At 29.6% G+C, this 11,631-nt stretch overlaps 1 protein-coding gene across 2 annotated transcripts in view; it reads left to right on the top strand.

The window, feature by feature from the left end:
* The window catches only part of CtBP (C-terminal binding protein), a 54,339-nt gene extending 45,556 nt beyond the window's left edge, over positions 1 to 8,783 (top strand). For both annotated transcript variants that reach the window (XM_018551450.1, XM_018551448.1), the window contains one exon: positions 8,671 to 8,783. In XM_018551450.1, the coding sequence (XP_018406952.1) occupies positions 8,671 to 8,677 (7 nt within the window). In that variant the 3' untranslated portion in view covers positions 8,678 to 8,783. The remainder of the gene's footprint in view (positions 1 to 8,670) is intronic.
* Positions 8,784 to 11,631: the final 2,848 nt, after the last annotated feature.

The raw sequence follows: 11,631 nt of genomic DNA, 5'->3' as shown, positions 1-11,631 counted from the left end.
TCGCCGCCGGCGGGCCCGGCGGCGGCGGTCCCGTGGCCGGGGCCCCCCCTACCGCCGGACTGCCCGGTCTACCACACAGCATAGTGAGCGAGCCCGACCCCCGGCCGAGCCCGCCCGCCCCGAGCCCCCGTTGACCTTGAATAATATAACAGTCCTCTGATAACGCGAATGAACCATTTAGGCCCCTTTCCAAACCACTCCAACCCTCCAGTTATACACTTGAACTGCTACGCGACTACCACATCAGCACTACATCACCCCTAATTTTTTCTTCCCTATATATATAATTTGATTAAATCATTTATGAATCAACTGGAAGTAGTTACTATTATTACTTCAGAAGATGGAAATATTAAGGATGATGATGGTGAAAAATGGCCGATATGATTGCCCCGTAAAATCTGTCCGCTCCGCTGCTTCCGAGAAATTTTAGAAAGAGTTTGTGCTTGAGAGAGAATGGAAAAGTTAGGTATATAAAGGAAAAAAGAGTAAGTGTGAATGGAAGAAATACCGAATTCGATTGAATACACATTAGTTGATATGTGCTCTGATGTACACTAAAAGCTTATACACAAAATATTTAAAGGTACATACACAAACTTACATAAGGGCTTAAACATAGATGATGTAAATTTTTACACAATTTGGCATAAAAGCATAATTGCTTAGATATTATATATAATGAATATTTAGTGTGATTGGATCTGGAGACACAGTAGTGTCTCGGCGCTGAGCCAATAAAAAAGATACTCTTAGCATAAATTGTCATATTGTTTAATTGAATAAATTATTACTATATTTTGAAGAAACTCAGTGAAAGTCTTGTTATGTTGCTATTTTATTAACAAATTAATAATAATTGCTCACATTTTTCTAAATAATTTCCATATGAATATATATATATATTTTTTTTTTCATCTATTATATTGATTCTTTTAGTTGCTATATACAAAGAAGCATTTTTTAACTGATAAAAAAGATCGAAATGCACTACATATATAATTACGATGTACATATTTTCTTGATTTGTTTTGATATTAGCATAAAATAATAAAACAGAAACCTTATTTACATAAAAGATAATAAAAACTGCAATATATTCATAAATATTCTATATATTTACAGTAAACAACTTTTGTTACACTTGAAATATTGTATTGCATGTACATTTGATTTGCACACTAAATTTCCTTGTTGTGCGTATTCTTATTTAGATAAAATAATGTTATTAATTAAAAGGGAGAACTATTAAAAATGATATAAACTTAAATATTTCTCTCTTTCTCTCTCTAATAATTAATACTGTTTCAAACAATTTTTACTTATTTCGATCACTTGATACTTTATCATTAAATATCTTAACTGTAGATTTATAAGTTACATTTAAAATTTTGTTTATTGTAAATTCATTAATTCTGAAATAGTTAAAATGTTAACAGCCACTTAAAGTTTCGTTAAAAATATGGAAATATAGATGCTGATATTATTTATCAAGGTTCTTATGTTATGTTTTTACTTAAGTAAATTAGTGTATAACAGGCTTTATTTTGCATCAGTATGCACAGGTGTATCCAATCAAATTGGCGCGCGCGAGAAAGAGAGTGAGAGGTGGGGAGAATGAATGAATTTAATGAGTACGTAACCGATGAGTAATGAGCGAGTGAAGCTACGTTCGGAAATAACACTCGAATGATTTGTGTATTATTTTATCCTTATTGTTCATCCTACAAAGATTTTAATGATACATAAGTCCGTTCGAGTGATATTTTTAAACGTATTTTAAGTAAATGAGCATGTGTGCGTGCGTGCGTGCGTTTTGTGAAGAGTGTGTATAAGTGAATAAAAGTAATACGTGAAAGTGAGGAAAAAGAAATAGCGCATGCTGAAGAATAAAAAGAAAAAAGATAGATATAGTGGTTAGAAAAAGAGAAGGAAATAAAAATTGCATAGTATTTGTATTATATGTGCGTGATTTTGCGTTCGCATTTTTGCATTTGTAGAATTGCACGGGTAAGAGAGTGCATTTTGATGTAATGTTTGTACCAAACCAAATACAGTTGGACAGAGTATAATGATGACAATATAATGAAGACAGTCGGTCTTTCTCGCGATCTTCCGATTCCACTAATTTTATATGATATTTGTTTGATTTATGCGCGCTCTCTTTTGCACTTTCTCCTTACAAAAAATATGTATGAATCTTATAACTAATTAATTATTTGGAAAAAGTATATTATTAATTAAACAGAAAAAGTGTTAGGATTTAATGAAAATGTATTGAATATAATAATAATAATGTAAATGTATTAGGTTGATTATAAGAGAATTGTTTTCTATATAGAGTTATTAAAACAATTCTATTTTTTTTATATAATTCTTAATGAAATAATCTTATTCTGTGTGATTCTCTCTTATTAAACAAATCTATATGAAATTATGTGAATATATTAAAGTTTGTTTCTTTTTCGTTCGGGAATAATTTTCCTATGTATTTTTAAATTCTCTAAATAAATAAATATTTGATCTTTAAATAAGAGATTAAATATTTTTTTAGAAAATTAAGAATTAAAAAGAAAATAAGAAAATTCTTCCTGAACAAGAAAGAAAAGGAACGAATTTTAATCAATTTAATATATAATATTGCAAAGGTAAAAATAATTGGTGTTTGTATAAAGTCACCAATGATATTATAGAGTCAATAATACTTGCATAATGAAAATTATAAGCATAATGAAAATTTGAAAGTATACTTACTGTTTAGTAACTTAAAATCATCATTAGTATATAATTTTTAAATATACTCATTGTCATTTAATTTCTCAAATCATTAATGAAAATATTTAATTTTTATAGATATTGATGATTTTGTTAAATTATAGATGAGTATATAAGAAGGATGTAAGTTTTTTACTTTCGTCAATATAATCAACACGATAATTTAGAGTTACATTTGTAATTTTATAGAATATAAAGATCAATTACCACATATCTTCACACTTCTCAGATATATATAAAAGAAAAGAGTCTGTAGTTATATAAAGAAAAAAATGTAGGTTTATTAAGATTCCCTGTTTTTCCTTTTATATTCTTTTGTGAAATAAAGGAAATAAATAACTTAATTAAGTTTTTGATCAGCCTAATGTTTATATAGAATGTTTCATAAATGCATGTTAATATTTCAGGAGATGAATTTACATTAAAAAGCATCATATGAATATACCAGGTGTACAAGTATAAAGTGCGGATTTGAAACAACAGATGGTGCACCAATGTAGTGTGTAGTATAAAGATTTGACGTATATGCCATTTTGTTGTGCCATCAACAAAATGGCATATTGTGTCAAACGCGCATAAGTGATAAATTGAAAAAGTGTTCGCATAGTATTGTTTTGCTGTGTTCAATATGTCGAAATTTGTGCCAAATAAAGAGCATTCGCGGATAGCATTAATTTTTTGTTTTCATTTGAAGAAAACTGCTGCTGAATCATACTGATTACTTCGAGAAGCTTATGGTGAACATGCTCCATCTCAAGATACGTGTGAACGATGGTTTCGGCGTTTCAAGAGTGGTGATTTCGATGTTGTAGACAAGGAACACGGAAAACCGTCAAAAAGGTACGAAGATGTAGAATTGCAAGCATTGTTGGACGAAGACGATTCACAAACACAAAAACAACTCGAAGAGCAATTGAGCGTTAGTCAACAAGCTGTTTCCAATCGCCTACGAGAGATGGGAAAGATTTCAGAAGGTCGGCAAATAGATACCACATGAGTTGAATGAGAGGTAGATGGAGAGGCGCAAAAACACATGTGAAATTTTGCTCGAACAATACAAAAGAAAGTCGTTTTTGCATTGTATCGTTACTGGGGATGAAAAATGGATATATTTTGAGAATCCCAAGCGCAAAAAATCATGGGTAGACCCAGGCGCACCATCCATATCGACCGCAAGACCGAATCGCTTTGGCAGAAAGACGATGCTCTGTGTTTGATGGAACCAGAAGGGTGTGGTCTATTATGAGCTGTTAAAGCCTGAGGCGTTTTTTTATGCAGCCAGAAGCAACCGCGACTAAGGTTATCTTTGTCTTCTGATCCCTGAAAACAAAGATAGCCTTAATCGCGGTCGCTTTTGGTTGGATAACGAAAAAACGCCTCTGCTGAAACTGTTAATACCAAACGCTACCAACAATAATTGATCGATTTGAACTGTTCGCTACTCGACCAAAATATCGAAAAAGGCAACGTAAAATCATTTTTCTCCATGACAATACTCCATCACGTACGGCAAAACCGGTTCGCGACACGTTGGAAGTACTCAGCTGGGAAGTACTAGCTCATGCGGCTTACTCACCAGACTTGGCTCCTTCCGATTGCCACTTGTTTACATCGATAGATCACGCACTTGCTTTGCGAAAAAATGGCTCGATGAATGTTCCGCGGCAAAAAGGGAAGATTTTAACTAGCGTGGTATCCACAAATTACCCGAAAGATGGGAAAAATGTGTAACTAGTAATGGAGCATACTTTGAATAAACCACTTTTTATCATTCTTCCGAATTTAACATGTTTTTTTTTTTTTAAAGTCCGCATTTCATACTTGTACACCTGGTATAGCTTATATACCTTAATTTTCGAATTATGGATGATTAAAGGAAATATTCAAAGTGCCCACATCGAATTTCAACATACACTACTGTTAAAGTGTGCAGTAGTAACGTCTGTCGAGGTATGCGAGGCGGACAGTTTGAATAATTTCTCTAATTATTCATAACTAAGATATATTAGCCTATTTCATATGACGTTTTCTTAGTGCTGAAAACATTTCCTGAAATGTTGACATGCGTATGTGAAAAACCCAGTATATATACAGAGCAATTCATTTTAATCGTAATAGGCAAATATGCAATTTTACCAAAAAACATTTAAAATAAAAGTTGTGCGATATAGAGAGGGATATCACCATCGTATGCTTTCCTATATCATACAACTTTTATTTGAAATGGGTTTTTTGATAAAATGGTATATTTTTGAAATATTTGCTTGATAAAATTAAAATGAATCACCGTACATACACAAAAAACACACACACTCTTAAATATTTTGTTGAAGAAAATTGTAGTGAAATTTTTAAAAATGCATTTTTTAATATTTTTTTTAAAAGAAAAAGCTTTTTAAACAAGTATGGATTATCTTGTTTCTAAATTATATAAAATCAAAAATTGATGTTTTTTTTAAATTTTTGTTATTTTTTGAAGTGCTATACTTTGATGAAACATCGTCGGACAAATTTTAGCAAATAAGCTTTTCAAAGTAGAGTTCTGATCTTTAAACTTACACAATAAAAAATTTCATATCTTTTTGGAAAATCATCGTACCAATTTTTCTTCTAAAGAGTATATTAAAGCTTAGGATGTCGTATTTTAAAATGCTTAAATTTTGTCTAATGGTGTTTTGTCCAGGTACAACACTTTAAAAAATGACAAAGATATTTAAAAATATCAATGTTTTATTTTATTTAATTTAAGAACAAAATACTATAGAGACCAAATTTAAAAGTCACTTTAAAAAGCTCTATTTTTCTTTTTTTTTTTAAATGCATTTTTAAAAACTTTACAATTTTTTAAAAACAATATTTAAGTTTTTGTAAAAAGTGAGAAAATTTGCAAGCGTTCCCGAATTATAATAAACAGTATAATAGTGTGTGTATGCTTGTGTGCGTGCATGTGTGTGTGCGTGCGTGCGTGCGTGAGTCGTGCGCGCGCTGACGAATTAAATATAAGTGTAATTTATATTTAATTTGAATTATTACTTCAATCAACTATAATAATAGATATAATTTAAAGAGAGATTAGTGCAAAAAGAGCGTGTGATTGAAACGAACAAATTAAAAAATTTAATTCATAAATTTGAAAATACTGGATATTATAAATGATAATCTTTATCATCATAATTTTAAAGGTAGGATTGCATGTCCCGTGGCTCGACATGATTATATAATCATCCGTCTTGGTTCGCCTAGGCTCGTTACAGGATCAGTTCTAAAATTGAAATAAAAGGGTTTAAAATCTTGCGCTGCGTCGAGCCAGGCTCGTTATATAACGAATCTCTACGCGTCATAGGAACAGGGTGGCTCGTGACTCGTCGGTTCTCCAAACTGACAGTAAGTTACGCGAGTCAAAGGGCTTGCTAAGGCTCGCACCTTGACTGAATAAAATAATGACTACTCGTTATACCATCCAATTTCTTTATGCTTGCATATAAATGAACCTATTTATTATTGCTATTCAAGACACTTAAGTGACTTTTTGGTTATTTAAGTGTCTCTAAATGACTAAAGTCTAAAGTAAGTAAAATATAAAGTAATATGGAGTAGAATGATGGAAAATATTGTTGAGTTTTTATAATTACATGAAAAAATTTATATGGAATAACTGATTGCTCACGTTCGGCAGAATATTTGTTTTGTTATTGTGGAAAATTGTTTTTCGCGCCGATTGAATTATACTTTTAAATCTTTTATATATACATCAGGAAAAAAAAAATTCAACATTTATAAAATAAGAATTCTGCTGAATGCGATTGTTAACGAGTCTAACAGCGCAACATCCTTGTCGGTTTGTCTACCCACAAAGGCTTTTTTGGCTCGCGCCAAGGACTTATCGTCAGTTTTCGAAAACGACGTTTCACAAACGGTAACGAATCATCTTACGGCGCGTAGAGGCTTTCCAAGCCATGCAGAGCTATGTCGAGTTATGGGCTGTGGGCGATCCTACTTTAAGAATTATTAATAATTACTAATAATCATAACAATTTATAATTGAGTTATATAGAAAATTAAAAGATTTAGTGCGAATGTTAAGCAAATTAAGCAGTTCTTCCTCTTTATAACATTGAAAGAAAGGAATTTATTCGCCAATGTTGTAACAAAAACAAAGTATTGTACACGCATACGTTCATGTCTATTTGTAGACTTGATTATAGATGGTATATGTTAATTAATTTCATGAAAATATAGTACTTTCTTCCAATTTTTACTTCTAGGTATTAATGAGCAGTTCTTTTATTTCTATAATTGAAATCGGGTTTATGAAGAAATGTCAATTATCTTAATTTCTTAAAATCGATTCTTTTAATGTTTGTGTTATCCTTAATTGTAAATCGCGATGCGTATTAATAATAATATTCCTACTTTTATGTTTATTTTGAATAATTGTATTATATTGAATATTTTTCATTTCAATATATTTGCTTAATGAATAAAAGAAGTAAAGAAAAAAAGAATTTTTTACATTTTGATTATTTACCCTAATTTTGATATGAAAAAACATTTGCGAAACGTTTTTGATGTTCTTATAGAGTCATACATTAATTTGTCACACTGTATTTGGGTCTGCATTTATCGTTTGGCATTTTACTATTTTTGTTGTCAAAAAATAGTGATAACGATGAATAGTTTTCTATGGAATATCAAATTATTTAATGTTTTTAAAAAACAAACTTTTTAATACAGAGATTGTAATTTTTTGAGTCAAATTCCATAGAGACAGAAAAATGTAGTTGTTTTATGAGATATATTTTACGTGAAATCGCGAAAATGCTACATAAATACAGGAAGTGATCAAGGCATTACAACAATTCCTGTATTTGCGATAATAATATAAAGAAATAAGAAAATAATGCTACATTAAGAAATGTATAGAAATTTAAAGAAAAGGGAAATACTCGAGCAGACACTTGTTATCAAGTGGAAATAAAATTTAGGTAAAAATTATTAAAAAAATCTTAAGAAAAATTTACATATGTTGTATTAATATTTATATTAATATTTGAGATGAATTCATAATAATGATATTGTCTTATTTTACAAGACTGAGAAAAATGAACGAAAAGTCGTTTCTAGTAAATTTTCCATTTTTCCGGTTTATTTAAACAATTGTTGATTAATGCCTGGATCTCTTAGAATAATATAATGTTTTTATCACAAGCGAAAATATTATGTTACTATTAATTACCGATAATTGGCACAATTTCTTATAATAGATGATTTTTTGTCCAAACAAATAATTTGTTTCCTGAACAAGTATGTAAGAGAATAACTGTCTTTTTTTTAAATATGTGAGCTTGATTTGAAGCGTGATTGATAAGAAGATGCGATAAAAGTAAGAAAATGGAGAGAAAGGAAATGTTGAGGAGAGGGTGAGAAAGAAAGAGAGAAAGAGAGAGCATACGGAAATGAATTTTATTAATTAATAATTATAACACGATTATTGTGTATGAAGTAAAGCAATTGCGATATGTTATAAACACTTTAATATAATAGAGATGACACATTATTAAGAAAAAAAATGAGAATACCAATTTTCTCAAAAGATTCTGAAAATTATAATATGATAATAATAATTGAATATACAAAAATGGAGACAATCTATTTTACAAAGATATATGTTTCTATTCGGTTTTTTATTTTAATCATTTTTAGTTCTATATGGCATTAATTTTAACCCAAGGTTGCTATTATTGTAAAATCAAATTGCAATATTAAATCATTAATTCGCTAATTAATGAAGAATTAAAAAAAAATACTATTGAAGCATTGGGATTAAAAAATTGTTTTAATATATTATCAAATTTGAAAGGAATATTACAGGCGATTTTTGTTTTCAATTTTCAGCGGCTGATATGTCAGGATAAAAGAGATAATCTCCGTTATTTAACCCATTAACGGCCCATTTTTTATGAAGACTATAATAAAAATGTTGTTTTCTGATTAATGTAATCATAGAAAAAAAGCAATGCAAATTTTATTTAAATTTAATTTAAAAGAAATTTTGTTTCAAATATAACGTATGTCATTTCAATTTAAGTAATTTTTAATAATTTTAATATTTATGTTTGTGAAATATTAAAAAATGTATAAATTATGTATATATCTATCTATCTATCTATCTATATATATATACTTATTTAAACGAATATTAAATTTAAAAAATTTAAATATTTGATTATTAATTATTCAATGATTTTATTATATGAAATGATTTTAATAATCTTTAAAATAAAACATTTTGATTTAATCAAGATCATTGAAATTTGATATTTATATACGAACAATGTATCATACATTTTTCTAGTTTAAAAAATATTTAAAAAAATGATAATTTTTTGTATCAGTCTTTAACAATTCTTCTATTGGAATTTCTTTTTTTAACTAATTTATTATAATTTATTTTAAAAATTATATTCTTTATAATGTATTATGGCCTTTACTGGGTTAAAAGTACTCCGAATAAGAAGAAAGAAAAGACTAGACTGAGTTTGGTTATCGTGGAAGCCTCCAGGATGCAACGTGTACACTTCCGCGATCAAGCCTTTCTCCGAGCGAGAAAACGCGAAAAAAATCATTCCAATTTCGACTTTAGATAAAAATCTGATGTAGTCTCGGAGGTATATATACATATATATGCATTATGTATATATGTGTGTGTGTATGCGTGCGTGCGTGTGTATGTGTGTGTCTGTATATATGTGTATACATACATACATATGTATGCGCTGTGTATGTGTGTGTATGTATGTATACATACATACTATGTATGCGTGTGTGTATGTGTGTGTACGCGCGTGCGTGTATGTGTACGTGTGTAACACACGCACGCACACACATACGGGATTGAAATCCGAAAGAAAGGAAAATAACATGAGGTGACATAGAAACAGAGGAGAGTTAGAAAGGAAAAAACAAGATAAAATAAAGAAGGAACACAAAAAAAGCATCACACAAATACATTTTCATACATATACATACACAGAACGCGTGAGAGATCACGCACTCATCTTTTAATAGAATATGTTACGTGCAAAAACACAAGAAGTAAAGATACGTCTACTGCACAAGATGGTCTTGAATTCAAAGCTTGTTCCTGCTTAGATGAAGGAAGGAAAAAGAGAAATGTGCAGAACCAACTCATCTTGGCACAGTCGTATCTACATAACGTAGAGAAACATTATACATATTTTTTTGCAAGAATATTACTTTTAAATACGTCATTATATATATATATATATATATGTATACACATACATACATACACGTGTGTGTGTGTGTGTGTGTGTGTATGTGCGCGCGTGCGTGCGTGCGTATATGTGTGTATGTGCGCGTGCGTGTGTGCGTGGGTGCGCGTGCGTATGTGTGTGTATGTACGTGTGCGTGCGTGCGTGGCTGTGAATGTATGCGTGAGCGAGCGAGTGAGAACGAGAATGTGAGTAAAAACAGAACTTCTACTTGAGAAGAAACTATGGAGAGAGATGTCATTTATACATATATAATTTTAATTGCGAAGAGATAATTTTGAATTGACATGCAAAATGGGATTATTCAAATATTTCTTTCCCTAGAAAAAAAAAAGAAAAGTGAAGAAGATATCTTTGATATTATGGAATTACTAATAAGCGAGCGAACGAAAGAAAGAAATAATAAGATAGATTGCTTTTTAATTGATAATAATTTTTTTAATCAACGAGTTTCTTATGCGAATATATGTATAGGTAGAAGATTATTCTGTAATATTCGTTATTTTTTTTCATTTTATTTTTCTTTTCTCGACGAGAGAAAATTGATAGCACCAAAATTACGCATTTTCATTCATTGCGATTATAAACAACTAAAAAGAATAAAATGTAAACAAAAGAGAAGCGAATTACAACAAAAAATAAGAAGTCATTCAACACACTCGATGACGATAGAATAATTAATTGAGATGATGTCGAGATAAACAAGCAACATTATTATTATTATAATTAATAATAATTATAATAAATACAATATTTGTACAATAATGTTAACGCAGTTTTGCTTTGCGGTATGCTATATTGGATATGTCGCACATTCGAATTTCTTTATTTATCCCAATTCATATACATCCCAACCTGATGAATATACGTACAAAACAGTATATAAAAGCACATTTAAATTTGTGATCAGAAATGAGTTTTTTACTGACCACAAAAGGATATCACTGCTTTTTAAACTTGTTTGATGTTTCCATCGATTCGTATTTTGTAAAATTTATTACCTTTATGAGGCAACTATAAAAAATCTTTACAAAAAGAAAGAACATTTATAAAAGAAAAATATGCACTTTTAAAAAATTTTTCTATACAAGACGCGGTTTAAAGTTAAAGGCCAATCGATTAGAAAAAAATCAGTTGAGTTAATGGTTTTCTTGAAACATTATCTGTGCATCAGTTTTCCTACATTTTTTTGCTTTGAGAAATCTGTTGTTTGGAAATTCAGCCAATTCAGTTGTTTTCAACTTCTTGAATTGTTGAGAACTAAACCATTTCTTAAGATACATTTTTGCGAATAATTTTGTACTATTAAAATAATTACGTAGGACACATTTAATGAGCATATTGTAAAAAGTTTTAACATTCTAGTAACTAGTTACATAATTATGAATTGCATGTATGATATTATTTTTAGAAATTTTCTCTACACTTTCTATCATAAATGTCTTTTCTTTTATACACTTTTAAAAAACTGGAAAATGGCCATTTTTTGTCATTTTTGACTTCCTCTTTCCTGTATCGAGAAAACTTGTGTCCCAGTACAAAAATTGTTTAGAAAGAATAG

This window comes from Cyphomyrmex costatus, unplaced genomic scaffold (assembly GCF_001594065.2).
Source record: "Cyphomyrmex costatus isolate MS0001 unplaced genomic scaffold, Ccosl1.0 scaffold14, whole genome shotgun sequence".
Lineage (NCBI taxonomy): Eukaryota > Metazoa > Arthropoda > Insecta > Hymenoptera > Formicidae > Cyphomyrmex > Cyphomyrmex costatus.
The sequence above is the reverse complement of the archived record's forward strand: the minus strand, read 5'-3'. Positions and strand labels throughout refer to the sequence as shown.